Here is a 22,116-nt window from a genome sequence, read left to right as displayed (position 1 = left end):
AGCTCCTGAAAATGTACATATTAACACCTAAAATGGACATATTAGCACCTAAAATGGACATATTAGCTCCTGAAATGTACATATCAACACTTAAAATGGACATATTAGCTCCTGAAAATGTACATATTAACACCTAAAATGGACATATTAGCTCCTGAAAATGTACATATTAACACCTAAAATGGACATATTAGCACCTAAAATGGACATATTAGCTCCTGAAATGTACATATTAACACCTAAAATGGACATATTAGCACCTAAAATGGACATATTAGCTCCTGAAATGTACATATTAACACCTAAAATGGACATATTAGCTCCTGAAATGTACATATTAACACTAAAAATTTACATATTAGCACCTAAAATGTACATATTAACACCTAAAATGGACATATTAGCACCTAAAATGGACATATTAGCTCCTGAAATGTACATATTAACACCTAAAATGGACATATTAGCTCCTGAAATGTACATATTAACACTAAAAATGTACATATTAGCACCTAAAATGTACATATTTGGGTGAGTAAAGGCAAAACATACAAGATGAAGGCCCTGTTTACATGAGAAGGCTCGCGGGTGAACACGTAAAAATATTTGATGTGCCTTTCTTGCACGGTGACAGCATTTTTGGGGCATAAAGCTACACTGTGTAACTCTTTTAGTTTATTCATAGCTAAAAACACTTAGTTCTTTCAAAAATATATGTGCTTATTAATGTATATTTACTTTGTTCAAGTAATAAAGTATTCTCGTGAGTGTATAAAAAGGTACAAAAGCAGTCACTGGGGCTGTACCTTTTCAAAAGGTACACTTTTGTACCCAAAGGCTGCATATTGGTACCTTAGTGGTACATATTAGTACCTAAAATGTACATATTAGCACCTAAAATATTAGGACCTAAAATAGACATATTAGCTCCTGAAATGTATTAACACTAAAAATGTACATATTAGCACCTAAAATGTACATATTAACACCTAAAATGTACATATTAGCACCTAAAATGGACATATTAGCTCCTGAAATGTACATATTAACACTAAAAATGTGCATACAGTATTAGCACCTAAAATGCACATATTAGCACCTAAAATGCACATATTAGCACCTAAAATGTACATATTAACACCTAAAATGTACTTATTAGCACCTAAAATGTACATATTAACACCTAAAATGTACTTATTAGCACCTAAAATGTATATATTAACCCCTAAAATGTACATATTAACACCTAAAATGTACATATTAACACCTAAAATGTACATATTAGCACCTAAAATGGACAAAAGTTTACCTTTTATAAAGGTATAGCCCCAGTGACAGCTTTTGTACCTTTTTTTCTGAGAGTGTACTCCAGTCTTCAGTGTCACATGATCCTACAGAAATCACTGTAATATGATGATTTTGCTCAATTATTATTGGTGTCCAATTACTAATCATGTTAGTATCAGTGTTGAAAACAGTTTTGGTGAACATACATTTTCTTTGATGACTAGACAGTTGAAAATTTAACTTTTGTAACATTATAAATGTCTTTACTGTCACTTTTGATCAGTTTAATCAATGCATCATTTCTGAATGAAAATATTTATTTCTTTAAAGAAAAAAAATCATACTAACCCCAACCCTTTGAACGGTACAATATATGATTATTTATAAAATACTGTAAATTATGATCAACAATGAATACACATTAAACATCCCACTGAATGAAAACTGTATATTTAGCATCCTCACTCATTTCTAATATCTGACACACAATGAAACCAAAGACATTAATCAATGCAGTGTCTATCATCTACAAACTAAGGCTTTGACTGTATTTTGAGTCAACAGGTGTGTGTGTGTGTGTGTGTGTGTTGAGCGAGCTCTTCCTGTCCCGATCCACCATCTGTGTGTGTGGTTTGGCTTCACTGAACCCCAGTCACACACTGCACTGTCATACTCGCTCAGACCTTATAATAGTTCTCCTGATAGTTTCTGTAGGTCGTCTAAGAAACACGCTTGCCTATATCAAGTCTATTTAAAAGAACGGCAGGTGCAAGGATGTGCTCAAATGAGTGTGTGTGATCAGTTTCGGCTTCAACACAACAGCACAGAGGTGTACCTATAACCATACTTGAGGAAAAGTGCAGAAAACGACTCCATTACAAGTTACAAGTGACCAACTCCAATCCGACTCGAGGAAAAGTCTGACTTCAACAGTACTTAAAGTGTTTTACTCACTCTGAATGTAGACTCAAAGATACACACATAGAGACATGCCAGTGAAAATAAGAAACAGATGATTTGTAAGATGAGAAATCATGTTTATAACACCTAAATATTGCAATAAATGTCTATAAACTCTCAAGTCTCAGTTAAAGGGATAGTTCACCCAAAAATGTAAACTGTGTCAGTAATGACTCTCCCTCATGATTTCAACCCTGTTAGATCTTCTGAACACAAATTAAGATATTTGTGATTAAATCTGTGAGCTGGATCACTCCTCCATAGGCTTTTGTTGTAATTGAAACTTGCCAGCACAGAAAAGTTATTAAAGACATCGGTGACGACAGTGGCTCACAAATTTAATCACAAATATCTTAATTTGTGTTCAGAAGATCTTACGGGGTTGAACAACATGAGGGAGAGTCATTACTGACAGAGTTTACGTTTTTGGGTGAACTATCCCTTTAAACTCAAGTGCACAAAAAGGCCATAAGTAAGCCAAAAACCTTCAAAAAGGTATCATCAATAATATAGTGGATGCATACAATGATGTTCAGTAATGTCTACTTGCACTGCGAGCTGGATTGAGCCTCATCATGTTCTCATCTCCTAAATCAAACACCTGTGATTCAGAAATGAATGCTAATGCACTCGCGGTTACGTAAAGCAGCGTTGTGGACCAGTTTGGGTGAAAGGTACCTAAAATGTACATATTAGGACCTAAAATAGACATATTAGCTCCTGAAATGTACATATTAACACTAAAATGTACATATTAGCACCTAAAATGTACATATTAACACCTACAATGTACATATTAACACCTAAAATGTACATATTAGCACCTAAAATGGACATATTAGCTCCTGAAATGGACATATTAGCTCCTGAAATGTACATATTAGCACCTAAAATGTACATATTAACACCTACAATGTACATATTAACACCTAAAATGTACATATTAGCACCTAAAATGTACATATTAACACCTGAAATGTACATATTAACACCTGAAATGGACATATTAGCTCCTGAAATGTACATATTAACACCTGAAATGGACATATTAGCTCCTGAAATGTACATATTAACAATAAAAATGTACATATTAGCACCTAAAATGTACATATTAACACCTAAAATGTACATATTAGCACCTAAAATGTACATATTAGCACCTAAAATGGACATATTAGCTCCTGAAATGGACATATTAGCTCCTGAAATGTACATATTAACACTAAAAATGTACATATTAGCACCTAAAATGTACATATTAGCACCTAAAATGTACATATTAACACCTAAAATTTACATATTTGCACCTAAAATGTACATATTAACACCTAAAATGTACATATTAGCACCTAAAATGGACATATTTGCACCTAAAATGTACATATTAACACCTAAAATGTACATATTAACACTAAAAATGTACATATTAGCACCTAAAATGTACATATTAACACCTAAAATGTACATATTAGCACCTAAAATGGACATTTTAGCTCCTGAAATGTACATATTAACACTAAAAATGTACATATTAGCACCTAAAATGTACATATTAGCACCTAAAATGGACATATTAGCTCCTAAAATGTACATATTAACACTAAAAATGTACATATTAGCACCTAAAATGTACATATTAGCACCTAAAATGTACATATTAGCACCTAAAATGGACATATTAGCTCCTGAAATGGACATATTAGCTCCTGAAATGTACATATTAACACTAAAAATGTACATATTAGCACCTAAAATGTACATATTAGCACCTAAAATGTACATATTAACACCTAAAATTTACATATTTGCACCTAAAATGTACATATTAACACCTAAAATGTACATATTAGCACCTAAAATGGACATATTTGCACCTAAAATGTACATATTAACACCTAAAATGTACATATTAACACTAAAAATGTACATATTAGCACCTAAAATGTACATATTAACACCTAAAATGTACATATTAGCACCTAAAATGGACATTTTAGCTCCTGAAATGTACATATTAACACTAAAAATGTACATATTAGCACCTAAAATGTACATATTAGCACCTAAAATGGACATATTAGCTCCTAAAATGTACATATTAACACTAAAAATGTACATATTAGCACCTAAAATGTACATATTAGCACCTAAAATGTACATATTAGCACCTAAAATGTACATATTAACACCTAAAATGTACATATTAGCACCTAAAATGTACATATTTAGGTGTGTAAAGGCAAAACATACAAGATGAAGGCTTGCGGGTGAACATGTAAAAATATTTGATCAAATGTGCCTTTCTTTTACACGGTGACAGCATTTTTGGGGCTTAAAGCTACACTGTGTAACTCTTTTAGTTTATTCTTAGCTAAAAACACTTAGTTCTTTCAAAAATATATGTGCTCATTAAAGGGTTAGTTCACCCAAAAATGAAAATTAAGTCATTAATTACTCACCCCCATGCTGTACCAACCCCGTAAGACCTTCGTTCGTCTTCGGAACACAAATGAAGATATTTTTGATTAAATTTGAGATCTGTATACAGTAACTACCACATTGGCTCCTAAGGGACTGCCTCTTGACGGCCCAGAAAGTCAATGAAGAAAATGTTTAAATATCCCAAGTGACTACCGTGGCTCAACTATATGTTTATCAAGCGACGCGAATACTTTTTGTGCGAAAAAACAAACAAAAATAACGAGTTTATTCGACTATTTCTTTTCTTCCTTGTAGGCCAGAACGAGACTTCCTTATAGATTTCCACGACGCATGCGCGAGAATTGCGATCTGAAGTAGTGTAAGCAGATCACAAATCTCGTGGAAATCTCGGGTCGTGGAAATCTATAAGGAATTCTCGTTCTGGCCTACAAGGAAGAAAAGAAATAGTCGAATAAACTCGTTATTTTTGTTTGTTTTTTCGCACAAAAAGTATTCGCGTCGCTTGATAAACATATAGTTGAGCCACGGTAGTCACTTGGGATATTTAAACATTTTCTTCATTGACTTTCTGGGCCGTCAAGAGCCAGTCCCTTAGGAGCCAATGTGGTAGTTATACAGCTCTCAAATTTAATCAAAAATATCTTCATTTGTGTTCCGAAGACGAACGAATGTCTTACGGGGTTGGTACAGCATGGGGGTGAGTAATTAATGACTTAATTTTCATTTTTGGGTGAACTAACCCTTTAATGTATGTTTACTTCGTTCAAGTAATAAAGTATTCTCGTGAGTGTATAATACGCCATTGAAAATACATACGGGTAAGGGGTTCGCCATGTTGCCCCTCCATCTTGAAAGTACATTAGCCAAAGAGGGACATACCCGTTAATTCAAGCTTCGCCTTTCGCGTTTACGTTTGAGTTAACACTCATGGACGAGGTCGAACTGGAAGCCTTGTTAATCTTGGACTACATTGGCCACCGTAGGAGTTAAAACGAAATCGGAATTGAGGGGAACAGAAACTATTATTCACTGGATGGTCATATACCTTTTCACCACCAGATGGGGTAAAAATCACACAGTGTAGCTTTAAAACACAAAAAAGTGAAACCACCCTCCAGAGTGGAAATGTTAGAAAACGCTCCACCGCCGCGTTCCGGTGTAAACGGTAAAAACTCAAAAGTCTGCTTGATAGTGAAGTTTGTACGCCGGCGCGCGGACTTGGTGTTGTTGTGCATCAGTGCTTCACATCGCCACCTAGCCGTCTGGAGTGCACACTATATCGAATTTCACATACTTTTGCGTCACCATATGCACGCGGATTTCCCACCCATAACGCTCGTCTAAACGCAGAATAAAAAGTGATAACGCAACGCCACTTTTGCGTTTTCTCTTCAGTATCGTTTCGGTATCGTATCGATTCGGTATCTTCAGTATCGTATCGACTTTTGCGTAAACATACACGGCACTTTCGAGTCAAGTGCCGTGTTATCTCTACACATTTTGAGCTATCCGCGTGTATGCGTGTATGTCTACGCCATTAACGTCCGCGTGTCCGTACACGCCGTCAATTGTCTGCGCGAAACGAAGCAAAATGTACATCTACATCTAGGGAGCGATCTCTTTTTTTCCTAGGATGGTAAGGGAACAGTCATAAATGCCATTAACCCCAGTGACGGGTAGGTTTAGGGACTGGGTTGAGGTAAGTCATATATTTATACATACAGTAATAACTTTGAGTCAACGGCGTTCATAAACACGCTGAATTATGCGTCTTGATAGCATGGCGAAAATGGAAATACGAATTGGTGTGTCATTCACAAAGTCACCGAAAAGATAATGATCACAATTACTCCGAACTTAACAGCACGACTCATTTTACTGTGGATTTATGAATTTAAACAATGTGGGGGAAGCTGTTTGCAAACATCAGTGGCACAAAATGAGTTGAAAAGAGATATTCATCTTTTGAAACAAAACTTGAGCGATGTCCCCAGAGGATTGTGTAAATCTGAGTCATCTGCGCTGAGATGAACATCTTCTCTAGTCATTTAGTTCATGCAAACATTCAGTGGGAGATCATTTGTTTTAATTCTTGTGTTTAAAAAAACAAAAACAAAAAAACATGTCGCTATGTTTGACTCGTTGTAATTACCCAGCCAATATGGGTATGAAACGGGCTGAAGAACTGCAGCCTATATAGGATTGTACAATACAATTTTATTTGTATAGCACATTTAAAACAACTGACGTTGACCAAAGACAGAGAAGACAGACAAAACGAATAACAATATACACATAAAACACACATATCAAGATATATTATTGTATAATATAGTGACTGACTTGATGTTAAAGGGTTAGTTCACCCAAAAAATGAAAATAATTTTCCCGTCATGTCGGTCCAAGCCCGTTCATCTTCAGAATACAGTTTGTGTATGTGTGTACGGTATACTGGAAATAAATCATCATCAAAGTAGTCATGTGACATCAGTGGGTTAGTTACAATGAACAACCTATCTAATAGCCAACTTAGTAAAGCCAACCATTTTGACACTCTTTACATCTAGAGTAGGCTATTCAAAAGACTATAAAATTACTTAATGTAATATCCATTAGACTCTGCCTATATTATAACAATGTTTCTCACTTACCCTGGAAAAATACATATTAAAATATAAAGGAGCTTCTTCTATTACAGTTTTTTCTGAATTGCTAAAACACTAAACCCCATAGTCATCAGCATATAAACTTACACTCGCATGCCATTCATATATAAGAGAAATAAAAGGCTAGGGGAGAGTGGGAATAATGTGCATCTTTATGTTCATCTGGAACCCATGAAAGGTCATTTCTGCCATGGAATAGAAAATAAAAGACAGTAATTGGGACTTTATATGTCACAATTCTGAGAAAAGAAAAAAAAAGTCTGACTTGTGCTGATAAAAAAGTCTATTTTTTCATTCTAAAAGCTTCCATAGTAACCAAAGGCCATGCATGCTGGACGTGTTGTTGATCAATGGCAGCAATATTATGTTTTTATTTCATTAAAAACCCATATAAAGCTTTTACTACAGTGATATTCCCCCGTACTACTGTTATATACGCAGAATATACAGCCTTATGAAGTACCTTCACATTTAGATAGTTGCCCAGAGTGCACACATCCAAAAATGTTGAATGGCTTACAATATGAAACCGAATTATATATATATATGAAGAGATCAGATGCAAAAGCCTCTAAATGCCATTTGAAATTTTCTTCTTTAATGATGATTTTTTTATCAAACTTGTATATTTAAGTTCAGTAATTTCACTTAAATGACAATTAATAGGTAATCTTCATTGCCATTTAAGTGAAATTACTGAACTTAAATATACAATCTTGATAAAAAATGATCATTTTAGAAGAAAATTTCAAATGGCACTTAGAGGCTTTTGCATCTGAACTCTTCATATATATATATATATATATATATACAGTATATATGTGTGTGTGTGTGTGTATGTGTGTGTGTGTGTGTGTTTATTGTGATTTAGCAGTTAGAACTGACACATGACTTAAGTAATTTAGCTTTCATAATGTCATCAATTGTCATTATTTTGACAGACATTGTGCTACGATTGACTGTATGTTCATGTTGGATAGAAAAGCTAGTGTTTAGAAAGAATGATTCGATTTTGATGCTGTGTTTTGATAGAGTTATAGTGTATGTAGAATAAGGTTTATAGCATTTTGAAATGGAGAATTTGTATTTATTTAACAAAATGTGTGTTTTGTTTTTTGTTTTTGGCCAGAAAATTAACTATTTGACTAATTGTGTGACGTCGGCGTGTCGCTGTGTTAAGAGTTTAGAAAAAGGGTTACTTTACTTTAAAGGGTTAGTTCACTTTGAAATTATTTTTTGCTATGTTTTATCTTACCTGAAGGGCATCCAAGATGTAGGTGTCTTTGTTTCTGCAGTATTTTCAATTTTGATATTTTTAGGTCAAACCGTTCATGTCTGTCAGTCATATAATGGAGGTCTATGGTCACCACCTCAAAGAGCATGCACAGAGAAGTCCAAATTAAACACGATTTAATGACTCGTAAATGTAAGTACACACTGATGGCCTAAGACACGAAACGAGCGGTTTGTGTGAGAAAACCAACAGTATTTATATCGTTTTTACCTCTTGTAATCACAGTCACGTCCAAGAGATCTGAGGGCGCGGGCGCTTCGGTCTGAGCAAGTGGAGAACAGTTTGCGCGAGCATACGTAATTGTTTTCTTTTACGACGGTTTAAGCGTAAATTAGTACCATTTTAATTAGTCGTCTTACTAACAATCTTTTTTCTGTGTAAACAATGAGTGAACAATGAACAATGAGGCGCCCTCAGATCACTTGGACGTGGCTGTTGTTACAAGAGGTAAAACGATATAAATACTGTTCGTTTTCTCACACAAACCGCTCATTTCGTGTCTTAGGCCATCAGTGTGTACTTACATTTACGAGTCATTAAATCATGTTTAATTTGGACTTCTCTGTGCATGCTCTTTAAGGTGGTGACCATAGACCTCCATTATATGACTGACAGACAAGAACGGTTTGACCTAAAAATATCAAAATTGAAAATACTGCGGAAACAAAGACACTCACATCTTGGATGCCCTTGAGGTAAGATAAAACATAGCAAAAATTAATTTCAAAGTGAACTATCCCTTTAAGAATTGGTAAACGATTGCTAACAATTGAAAAAAAAAATGTAAATCAGGTAGAAATAGCTCTTTATCTCTTTCATAATGGCTTACTTAATCGCAGTGCTGCCAACTATTTCTGCGTTAACAATTACCGCAAATAAAAATGTGAGTGCTTTTGAATCCCTCTTTGATGTCATACACCGATCTTAAACTCCCAATGAAGTGCCTTGAAACGCATAGCCATGAAACAGGAACGGGAAGAGAGGGGGCGGGGCATATCAAACAGCTCCTCCCCCTTTTCAAAATAGCCAATGGCGTTTCGTTCATATCACAGCTCAGAGCTGTTGATCTTGGTAAAGCCACAGTTTCCTCCTAATCTCCTCCATACGACATTGTGTCGAATTCAAACGCGTCAATATTCTCTTTCCCCGTCATTTCTGTTTTCACTGTTATACGGTATAGGGGGCGCTGTTAAGCATCTTCTAAAATCGAAGAAAGGCCCTCATAGCCTTAAATAGAGCACTATCATAGTGGATGTTATCGAGAGCACTCGTTCAATCCCATAATGCCCCGCAACAACGATTGTACTACCAATGTGCGCTCGACAGCCAGAGAATACCCATAATGCACTGTGAGGGTCATGCCAAATGTATTCCCACGTCTCCCCAGAAGATGGCGCCCAGCTGAATCATTCATCCATCCATTTACAAACCACTGGTCCAATGTGGGTACAGCATAATTTCACACAACATGACTGACTGGCAACTTTAAAATAAATAAATAAATAAAGGCAGGCAGTGAAAGAGTTTCTTCCATTTTTCTTCAATATATATATATTTTAATGAAAAGTGTTGATTAAAAAGAAAACATGAAACTAGGGTTTCGTTGTTTCAAATGAGGCTCTGTTGTTTCTTTTGATATATCGCATGTTCAAATATTCATACAACAAAATATTTTGAAAGTTTTTCAAAGTTTTGTGAAAGTTTTCATGAAAGTTTTGTGAAAAAACTGAACATGAAAAATGTTTTTTTTTTTTGTCTCAGATTTACGTGTATAATAAAGTGAGACATCTATGAAATCATCCGATGTTATCTGCATGTAATAAAAAGCAGTTGCAGCAGTGTGGTCTCCTGAGACGGTGTGTGTGTGTGTGTGTGGTTACATTCAAATCATCTGCTGGTAGAAATAATCTCACACACACAGAAACTAAACCACAGAGCACCTCATGTCTTCAGTCCCGCTCGAGGTAAGTCATCACTGAACTACACGCGGAGCCTGCTTGTTTGAGGATACTTTACAAGTCTAATCCAAATGTGTTAATTATTTGTGAAATTTACTATTAAAATGTTTAAGTGAAAATTAGTAAATACTACGACATCTTTATTTTTAGTGTAAAAAGAGTAGTGAATGTCCTTGATATTTACAGGCTATTAACAGATTCACAACATTCATGAAGCTCATTTAGAATTTTTTTTTTTTTAAATAATTTTACAATTGAGATTAATGGATTATGAGAACTTTTGGTAACACTTTATTTTATAGTGTCCTTGTTACACATGTAATAATAGCTGTATAATATGCATAATTGAGTGCAACTAACTCTATAGTAAGTGCTTGTAGTTAATTATTATTACTCAGCACTTAAATGTTTAATACAAAATAAACAAAAAAATTTTACCGTAAAATAAAAAGTATCAAACTTTTAAAATGTTGCTTATATTAATTTAACAGGGACAGTCGAATGCTTATTATTATTGGTAATCAGTAAGTAATCAAGTAATTAGTTACTGTAATTTAAATACTTTTCCCTTTAAAAAAATGTAAAGTAAGGGATTACTCTTAATTTATCTGTAATTTAATTACAGTTACTTCTGATGTAATTGAGGTAAATACTGTGTATAGATCAATCCGATCTCACAGCGATTCGTATGCATTTTATGAGGTGTCTAAATATTACGACCGCACTCGTACAAATTCGTATGAATTATTTTAAAATACGTATGGAAAAAGTGTGAAATGTAATGAGATCAGACACAAAAAAAATAGTGGGTTTAACATCAAAATATATTGTCTGATGCTAAAAAGTATGTTTTTATAATCGAACCTTCTCCACCTTGGTCAGTTTAAGGATAATTCATGCAATTTTATAGTATTTATTTAAAAGAATTAAAACAGATTCATGTCTATCCTTGTATTATTCAGCTGGTTGAGATTGATATGGGATTTTGAAAGTAATTAGTAATTAAAAGTAATTAAATACTTTTTAGAGAGAGTAATTAGTACAGTAATCTAATTACACTGCTGAAGAGGTAATTAGTAACTAGTAATTAATTACTTTTTTAGAGTAACTTACCCAACACTGTTGGTAATATACTGGTAAATGTGTGTTTGTGTGTGTGTGTGTGCACGCACATGTGTTAAAAAGTCGCAATTCTGACTTTATTTCTCAGTATAAATCTTTATAAAGTCAGAATTGATTGATGTAAATTCGCAATTGCGTTATAAAGTCAGAAATGCATGATATTAAGTCGAAATTGCGTGTTGTAAGCTCAGAATTGTGAGATATAAACTATTCTGAGGGGGGGAAAGTTAGTCTTGTTTTCCCCATTGGCCTGATAACTTGCAATTGAGAGTTTGTATCTCACAATTCTGAGAAAATATGTCAGAATTGTGAGATAAAAAGTCGCAATTCTGTCTTTTTTCTCACAATTGCGACTTTATTTCTCAGAATTGCGACTTTATATCTCACAATTCTGACTACAATTGTGAGATAAAAAGTTGCAATTATTATTATTATTATTATTTTTTATTCAGTGGCAGAAACAAGCTTCCATGTTTAGTAGCTATAACGATGATATCTTATGTTTTATCATATATTTTAATATATATAATAACGATTCATATAATTTTATGTACATCAGGCAACGCACTAATAAATATATTTATTTTAGTTCAATGTGAAACTAACAAAAGTTTATCAAATCCATGGAATCTAAAATAATTTTGTCCATATCCAAACATGTATGCTCATCTTTAACTGAAGTGCCAATCCGAATGAGAAAATGCTTTGAAGATCAGCGTCTTTGTGTGATGAATTATAAGATTGAATATGAGAAACTCAAAGTCCAGAGGTGTGTGTACTATCTCATTCCTTTCAGCTGTAGTCCCTCATGATTCAGAGGAACACAGGTGTGTGTGTGTGTGGACTGAGCGATGGCCCAGCGCTGTGGTGAAGGCCAGTACATGGACCGGCTGGTGCGAGAGTGTGTGTCCTGCAGTCTGGTGTGTCACAACAACCCTGTTCTCACACGCTGCTCTGAATACTGCGGTGAGTTACACTGTTGTTTTTAGCGGCATCTAGTGGTGAGGTTGTGAATTGCTACTTTTATGATGGATAGATGCACTTTTATGATGGACAGATGTAATTTTATGATTGACAGATGCACTTTTATGATGGATAGATGCACTTTTATGATGGACAGATGCACTTTTATGATGGACAGATGCACTTTTATGATGGATAGATGCACTTTTATGATGGACAGATGCACTTTTATGATGATAGATGCACTTTTATGATGATAGATGCACTTTTATGATGGACAGATGTAATTTTATGATGGACAGATGAACATTTATGATGGACAGATGCACTTTTATGATGGATAGATTCACTTTTATGATGATAGATGCACTTTTATGATGATAGATGCACTTTTATGATGATAGATGCACTTTTATGATGGACAGATGCACTTTTATGATGGACAGATGTAATTTTATGATAGATAGATGCACTTTTATGATGGATAGATGCACTTTTATGATGGATAGATGCACTTTTATGATGATAGATGCACTTTTATGATGGATAGATGCACTTTTATGATGGACAGATGTAATTTTATGATAGATAGATGCACTTTTATGATGGATAGATGCACTTTTATGATGGATAGATGCACTTTTATGATGATAGATGCACTTTTATGATGGATAGATGCACTTTTATGATGGACAGATGCACTTTTATGATGGATAGATGTACTTTTTTGATGATAGATGCACTTTTATGATGGACAGATGCACTTTTATGATGGACAGATGCACTTTTATGATGGATACATGCACTTTTATGATGATAGATTCACTTTTATGATGGACAGATGCACTTTTATGATGGATACATGCACTTTTATGATGGACAGATGCACTTTTATGATGGATACATGCACTTTTATGATGGATAGATGCACTTTTATGATGGATAGATTCACTTTTATGATGGATAGATGCACTTTTATGATCGATAGATAAACTTTTTTGTCTTCAAAATTTTCTCCAGCCATTCACGCTCATTATAAAGCCTGAAAGAGCCAATTTTTTAATCTAATCTGATTGTGTTCGTCTGAAAGAAGAAAGTCATATACACCTAGAATGGTTTGAGGGCAAGTCAATTATGGGATTTTTATTTTATTTTTGGGTGAACTATCCCTTTTATGTACTGAGATTTAACCAACTGGTAATATAAAGTTAAACACCAAAGCATCTACTTTATTTAGCTCTGCTCGACTACATTAAACATCACGAAGCGCTCGTGAAACAGCGGTTCAGCAGTATCCGCTATGATGAGTGAAGATGTGTGTGATGACGTGATCTGTTGTGTCGGCAGTGTCCTGGAGATGTAAAGCCGTGTCGGGTCAGTTCTATGACCGGCTACTGAAGAAGTGTCTGAACTGCTCTGAGATCTGTGGCAGTCACCCGTCGGCCTGCCGACACGCCTGCAAGAGTGAGTACAGCATGTGCATTCTGTCATTTATTTGTATAGTGCTTTTTGCAATACACATAAAAATGCATGAGTCCACATTGCAATTTAGAGTGATCTGTTATCAGGAGGAACTAAGTTATGCATTTCAGAAATATACAAAGTCAGTTAGCGAAAAATTAGTGTAATATTTTAATGCCGAAAAACATTAAGCTCATTGAAGTAATGAATACTTATTTGTGTATGTCCTCAATCATAACTCACTGAGGAATGAGTCACGTGACCTTAAACCTCTCCGAGCTCTTATACATGACATTTTAGCTTTTAATTAAATTCTTTAAATTCTCAACGTTAAATTACTTTAAACTTTAAATTTACTTTAAATTTGTCATGAAGGGAAGTTCCGTTGTTTTTTTTTCTCCTCTACAAGAACACATGTGGGCGGGGCTTGATTGGATGGTTGTGGTTTGCTATTGGTGGATCTCATGTGAGTGACAGGTTGCCCCGCCCACATCATCAGAGAAGAGATAAATACTGCAATATTCCATTAAAAAAATACAATTTTGATTTCATGAGGTTTACCAATGCTTAAAGTCACTAAGAAGGTGCTTTTTGTTAGAAAACTTACACTTATGAATGTGAAATGTTAATAAAATTAACAAATTATTTAGAAAAGCCTCCTTATTCACACTGTTATCATACTTTAAATATCAAAAAATTACATTTTCAAAATAAGCATTAGAGTAAGATTTGGTGACAGCCTCCTGTAAGAATAGATGTTATTTTTTGTAGTGACGCAGGGTCCTGCAGGCGTGTCTGCAGTTCCTCTGGTCACCGGCAGGGGGCGCGCAGGGATTCACACACACACACCCGCGCTATTCTCAGAGGCGCTGCTGTTCTCACTGCTGGGTGTGTGTGTTACTGTCCTGCTGTTCACACTGACCACTGCGATCCTGATGCTGATCAGAAGAGCCAAATACCAGCAGGACACCAGTAAACCGCAGCACGACCAGCACAACCAGCACGACCAGTCATCCAAAGGTCAATCTAACAGCACTATCATGGGCACACTGTAGCGCGTCACGTGGCGTAATGGAGGCATACTAGTCAAAGTAGTGAACTAGCTTACTAGTAAAGTATACCACACAGTAAAAAAAATAAAAATAAAAAATAACCCAACCATTGGGTTACACAACTGTTGGGTCACTCACTATGTTGGGGTATTTTTACAAAAAAAAAAAAAAAAAAAAAAAAACTCAGCTGTTGGGTTAAATACATGTGTTGTATGTACACTTGTGTGTTTTGAAATTACGTAGCCTACACAACTAATAGTTGTGTAGTCAACTAATAGTCAACTAATAATGGTCAACTATGCATACACTCTAAAAATGCTGGGTTGTTTTAACCAAACTTTGGGTCATAAATAGACAAACTCAAAACGTTGGGTTAAAAATGTAACCTAATGGCTGGGTTTGTCCATATTTGACCCAAAGTTGGGTTAAAACATCCCAGCATTTTTAGAGTGTAATTAAATTAAATTCTAAATATACCAAAATTTAGTTTGTAATTTAAAAATATATTTGTTGAGACATAATTATTGTTTTATATGAATAAACAATCTGTATTAGGAAACAAAGTGTATTTTATTTATTAAAATAGGCTAATAATAAAAAATAAATAGTTAACTGTTGGGTTTCTTTTCAACCCATCTGGCTTTTAACCCAATGCAATGAATAAAGTGTTTACTGAGTTTGGTCTTTTAATAACACTGTCTACATTAAGCAATGTTAAGCGTTTTAGATTGTCCCTTTATCTATACTTCTCAAAACATATTCAGGATTTATGAAGACAGATTTAGCCGTAATGTTATACTACAATATTTTTTATATATTTTTTATTCATTTATCAAATAGTTCTTTACATTGATGTGGGATCTAAAACATACATATTAAATATGTGTTTTATGTGTATGGAAATAAGTGCAGTTTCTTTAAATGCATTTTAATAACATAATTTGGGGCCGGGGGGGGATAAATGTGTTTGATTTTATGAGCAACGATTAATCACATTCAACAAAAAAATTTGTGTTTACATAATAGATGTGTGTGTACTGTGTAAACTTATTTAGTATAGGCCAATATAAACACACATATGCATATTTAAGATTAAAGAATATTTGCATGTATATAATGTATACAGGCTATATTTATACATAATTTATATTATATTTAATTTAATATAAAATGTATATTAATATAATAAATAATATTAATAAATTCATATAATATTATATTTAATTTATATAGTTAACAATTGTTAAACGTATTGGCGTTCATGCAGATGTGTGTATTTATATATACAAAACAATGTTACACAATACACACACATATATTTTGGATGCGATTACTCGTGGCCCAGCACTTGTAATTTTAATTAAATCTAAATGTTTCTATCACCATCAACTGAAAAACATTTTTAGCATAACATCATCTTCTCCAAGGTTGGCATGAATCATGTGTTTGTGCTGTTTCAGATTCTCTGATGACTCGAGCTGCTGATGTGAACCAGGATCAGGACAGATCGAGAGCCACAGAAACATGCGTCTACTGCTTCTCTGACCACACGGTGGCGCCACACACACTCTATCAGCAGGCCGGAGAGAACAACAGCACACACACACATCATCCAGCGCTCACACACTCCGACAAGAGCCGGCCGTTCAGGATCATATGTTCTCCTACTCAAACAAGCTTGTGTGAATACACTAGTCAGATGCGAGTGTGAGGGAGAAACGAGTGCGTTCACACTCAAACATTCCTATGGAAAATCAATGTCATTTTAGTTTTAATAAATGCTATTTATTAGAGCACAACACACTCTCTAAGCCAGCTTCGTCTTGAAAGGAGCCTATAGTCTATAGCTTTCTCGGTCATATTCGCCATGCCATAGATAGACGTGCAGAAAAGCCTCGAACCATGAACAAAACCAACAGAATAACTCATAAATCACCATTTGATTCAAAGGTCAAACACACACGATCCATACTTTGAAATGATTAACTAGGCTATAATTATTCCACATAAGAAAAAAAATCAAGCTGAGGTAAATCATAATTATGACAAAATTCTAAATCAGGATTTCTCAAACTCGGTCCTGGAGTTTAGCCCAAACCCTGATCAAACACACCTACCTGTGAGTGATCCTGAAGACCTTGATTAGCTTGTTCAGGTGTGTTTGATCAGGGTTGGAGCTAAACTCTGCAGGACAGAGGCCCAATTATGACACGCTAAATCGAAATTAAAACATACATCGAAATTAAGACTTAAAAAGTCAAAATTATCACCTACTAAATCGAAATTATGACAAAATCAAAATTAAGACTTAAAAAGTAAAATTGTGACATTAATTTGAAATTATGACATAAAAAGTCCAAATTAAGACTTAACAAATCATGACACTAAAAGTAATATTTAAGATTGCTCTTTATCTAAAATTATGACATCATGATTAATTTAAATGTCAAAACTATGACGTTGACTTTTAAGTCATAATATTTACTTAGCCTAAATGTGTCTATTTCGATTTAGATTTCTACTTTTTAAGTCACAATTTCCATTTAAAAAAGCTAATGACTTACCGCGACGCAGGATGATTTTTATACGTGTCGGAAATGGGCTTCCATACAAGAGTGACTCTTTCATAGATAAGATATCTACGATATTATCATATGTATACCGACTTCGACCGCTCCAGACAAGGCTCGCCATCTTGGAACGGTCATCATGACGTCACTTCTCAGTAAAACGCTGCGTTCCAGAGGAGATTGGAGTGCGCGGGAATATCACCAAGTTAAAGTTCTAGGCAATCAGAAGTCACGTTCACATTTTTGACCATATGTCGCAACGACACAACAAGAGCATATCATGTTTTGTGTGAATTATCTAAATTCCCTAAGAAATGGGATAACCTTTCACAGTTGAGAATGTGTTGGTTTGTGGTTTTTATGTGCAGTAACTCAATATTACAGGTTTGACTGGTACCTTTGAAAATGTTTTCAGCAGTACTATGGAAGCTGCTCATTGTCATGTTAGATTACGCCTTCGTGTTGTTATATTGTGTTAGTTTAGCAAAATCATCTGCTAAAGTCATAAAATTCATACATGCATGACCGTTTGCTTGCTTTGACTGTTCCAATATGGCGGACGGCCCAACGACACAGCTGCTGAGGCATGTTACTCTACACGACAGCTACTAAACACAATACTTTGTCTTGGAAACACATTTAATCGTTAAACATTGGAGCTCAGAGTCAGTATATTCTGTGGAGAAAACAAATAAGATTTTATCTCCCTGAATCCTACTGTTGTGCAGTCACTAACTTACTTCCACCCAATGATTAACCACTGTACATTATGACAACTGTTTTGCATCACAAGTTTTCTGAAATAGTGTTTAAATATGCAAACGAGGTATTATCTTACTAAATATGCAGCAATTTGCAAACATTTTCAGAAGAGAAATCCGAAAGGTTCATAATTCTATGATTTTGTTGAAATGTACAGGTTTTTAACAGAGGGTATTTTGGATTTCTGTTTATCACTCAATAAGTCAGAAAATACTGCCAACAGACAGCAGAAAATACATTTTCGCCATGTTTAAATGTTGTAACCAGGCGACCGATATATGACCAAACTTTAAGAATATAGATGAATTAAACTGTAAAGTTTGGTGTGTAAAGCTGCTGAACAGGAGATTTCTGACTCAAACTCACCAACTTAAAAGATAGGCTATAGATTGATATCAGATGCGCAACTGGATGGTGTGATAAAAGGGATCGTTCACTTTGAAATTCATTTTTGATATGTTTTATCTTACCTCAAGGGCATCCAAGATGTAGGTGTCTTTGCATCCACAGAATTTTTAATTTTGACATTTTTAGGTCAAACCGTTGTTGTCTGTCAGTCATATAATGCCGGTCTATGGGAATCTCCTCAAAGAGCATGCACAGAGAAGTCCAAATTAAACATGATTTAATGACTCATTAAACATGATTTAATGAATGATAAATGTAAGTACACTCTGATGGCCTAAGACACGAAACGAGCGGTTTGTGTGAGAAAACCAACAATATTTATATAGTTTTTACCTCTTGTTAACAGCCGTCAAACTGATCTGAATCAGACTGAACTGTCAACTGAACAGTCTCCAACTTTACGCCGGAAGTGATCTCTCGCGCGTCTACGTCACACGGAGATTTCTGAAGTTTTACCTTTCACTAAACATTTAGATATACGGGAAATCGCAATGGAAGACGATTTCGATACATCTAAATATGTTTAGTGAAAGGTAAAACTTCCGAAATCTCCGTGTAAATATTTAATGACGTAGACGACGTGCGAGAGATCACTTCCGGCGTAACTTTGCGGGTTGAACACCTGATTTAGAACAGTTTGACGGCTGTTAACAAGAGGTAAAAACTACATAAATACTGTTGGTTTTCTCACACAAACCGCTCGTTTCGTGTCTTAGGCCATCAGTGTGTACTTACATTTACGAGTCATTAAATCATGTTTAATTTGGACTTCTCTGTGCATGCTCTTTGAGGTGGTGACCATAGACCTCCATTATATGACTGACAGACAAGAACGGTTTGACCAAAGATATTAAAATTGAAAATGCTGTGGAAACAAAGACACCTACATCTTGGATGCCCTCGAGGTAAAATAAAACATATCAAAAATTAATTTCAAAGTGAACTATCCCTTGAAATGGATGTTTTGGATGTTGTCTTTCCACTAGCCTGAAGATGAGATGTTATAAAGGCAAAATACTGACCAGTGCATGAGAAAACTGTTTTTGTCATGTCATAAGATTATGATTCATTTGGTTTTCCATGCAGCAGACATAAAGATGCCCTAAAAACGAGCTTAAGAATTGGTGAAAGCAGAGAACAAAGGATAAAGTGGCGAATGAGAAAGAACTGAAATTAATTAAGAGTAGAAAAACTCGTTGCTTTTGAAATAAATAAATAAAAACCTTCCAAACCCTATGGAAAGCAGAAATCTCGTGTTATTATTCCTCGTTTCAGACCGGAGAGCAAATCAGACACAGCACTTTTTTTCTTCACCATTTTTTTTTCCATTGATTTGTTTTACATACATTACATACATACATACTATACATAGATACATAATTAACATTTATAAAATCCTCCCCAAAGTCTTTTAGCATCCAGTTTAAACAGCATGCCAAGTTTGAGTACTGATTCAGTACACACACACACACACACACACACGTTAACACCACCAACACACAGGTGCCCACATACCTGCATGCGCACACACACAGGATATGCATACATGCGCACACACACACACACTCGACATGTGGCTGAGGATAACACTGCTGAATCGAGCCATGGTGGCGACAGGCATCACATGAACAGAAAAAAAAAACGTCTTCATTCACAATGCGTCTGAAACACAAGCCTTCACAACCAAACAAACCTGCAGCCACATTCATCAGCAAACGAAACCCATGATGCAACCAAGCACACACACCCTTTCCATTCATATCCAAGACTCGAAGCACATAAAGAGAAAAGATGGGGGTGTAGGACACGTAAACAGGAAATAAAGGACTTATAAAAATATATTTATATATAGATTTATGTGCGCATGTGTGTGTGTGATACATTTTCAGCCCTCAACCAAAAGAAAAACAAGCGTTTCCGAATGAAGAAAAAAAGAAAAGTGCTGGACAAGGACAGTATTTCCAAACTCAACCGACAATATAGTTTTAAGCCAATAACACCTTTCTTTTGCATTCAGTACATCAATAATGCATACGAAGAAATAAAAAAAGGAATATTTCCCCCTCATATACTTCTCCAGAAATCATTTGAGGACGAGGGAACTGATGCACGTGAATGCTTTATATTGTTTGTGGGTGAAAACGCAACTGAAAGTGAAGTGCGCGTGATGATGATGATGAAGATGATGATGATGAGATGTCAGTCTGTGTGTGTCTGTAGTGCCGGAGGTTCTCCATCTCCTCCTCTTCTTCTTCTTCTTTCTGTCAAGTATGCTCCGGTTGCTCAGTGCAGATTGGTTTAGCTGTGTAATTTTTTTTTCCTTTCGTTCTTTTTTTTTCTTTAATTTCATATTTTGTTGTTTTTAATGTTCTTTAGTGAGAAAGGCTGCATTTTTTACTCTTCTGTCCCGGTACGAGCAAGTGTTGTTCCTGCTCTCCATCATCACGCCGTCACTCGTACGATCTTCCCTTCACAGCTTTGGACTCGGACCGCGTCTGGATCTCGGCTTATTCGTATTCAAGGAACTGTTTATGGTAAAATAACAAGTACCTGCACAAAGAGAAAATACAATGTACATGTATATATATTTTTAGAAACAACATGTATGAGATGATATAGTTTCTATTCACATTTCGAACCAGTTTTGAACATAAAAGGCTAAAAGTATTTGAAACGTTCAGTCAGTGTGTGAGCTCTTGAAGCTCCGCCCCCTGTGCTGGGAGCTGCAGCTCATTTGCATTTAAAGGGACAGACACAAAACAGTGCGTTTTTGCTCACTCAAAAAGTGACAATTTTAACATGCTTTCTAAGAATATCTAGGGGGTATTTTGAGCTAAACCTTCAGAGACTTATTTTACATTTTAGCACCCCTTTAATAAATGCTTTTTAAACATGTATTCCTACTGATTAATTCAGGTAGTTTTGTGAGGGCTATTTATGCCTCGTGAAGCTTTTACAAACCCCTGACAACTCCTAAATAACTGGATTGTAAATTATGTAATACTTCATTCAGTAATGACAAACTGATCATTGATAAAATATGAAAATACAATTATTAAACATTATAGATATGCTTATAAACCATTTATAGCTGTATTTATAAACTGCTTACTAATGTCTATTATAAATTATGAATCAACTGTTAACGGATGCTTAACTAATGATTCATAG

General features: G+C 34.9%; 3 protein-coding genes across 7 annotated transcripts in view; 1 reads left to right on the top strand and 2 right to left on the bottom strand.

Moving 5' to 3' along the window:
* Positions 1-17,870, bottom strand: part of slc39a11 (solute carrier family 39, member 11) — a 190,504-nt gene extending 172,634 nt beyond the window's left edge. For both annotated transcript variants that reach the window (XM_089121761.1, XM_089121762.1), the window contains exon 1: positions 17,770-17,870. In XM_089121761.1, the coding sequence (XP_088977887.1) occupies positions 17,770-17,833 (64 nt within the window). In that variant the 5' untranslated portion in view covers positions 17,834-17,870. The remainder of the gene's footprint in view (positions 1-17,769) is intronic.
* Positions 10,574-17,775, top strand: tnfrsf13b (TNF receptor superfamily member 13B). The gene is made up of 5 exons (XM_039674325.2): positions 10,574-10,613; positions 12,526-12,695; positions 14,040-14,156; positions 14,925-15,173; positions 16,666-17,775. Exons 2-5 carry the CDS (start codon positions 12,581-12,583, stop codon positions 16,914-16,916), a joined length of 732 nt encoding a protein of 243 aa, XP_039530259.2. The 5' UTR covers positions 10,574-10,613; positions 12,526-12,580; the 3' UTR covers positions 16,917-17,775.
* Positions 17,871-20,183: 2,313 nt separating the features above from the next.
* usp22 (ubiquitin specific peptidase 22) overlaps positions 20,184-22,116 on the bottom strand; it is a 50,836-nt gene continuing 48,903 nt past the window's right edge. For all 4 annotated transcript variants that reach the window (XM_039674327.2, XM_039674328.2, XM_039674329.2 and 1 more), the window contains one exon: positions 20,184-21,495. In XM_039674327.2, the coding sequence (XP_039530261.1) occupies positions 21,453-21,495 (43 nt within the window). In that variant the 3' untranslated portion in view covers positions 20,184-21,452. The remainder of the gene's footprint in view (positions 21,496-22,116) is intronic.

This window comes from Pimephales promelas, chromosome 17, assembly GCF_988280905.1.
Source record: "Pimephales promelas chromosome 17, fPimPro1.hap1.1, whole genome shotgun sequence".
NCBI lineage: Eukaryota > Metazoa > Chordata > Actinopteri > Cypriniformes > Leuciscidae > Pimephales > Pimephales promelas.
This window is presented reverse-complemented; position numbering and strand designations above follow the sequence as displayed.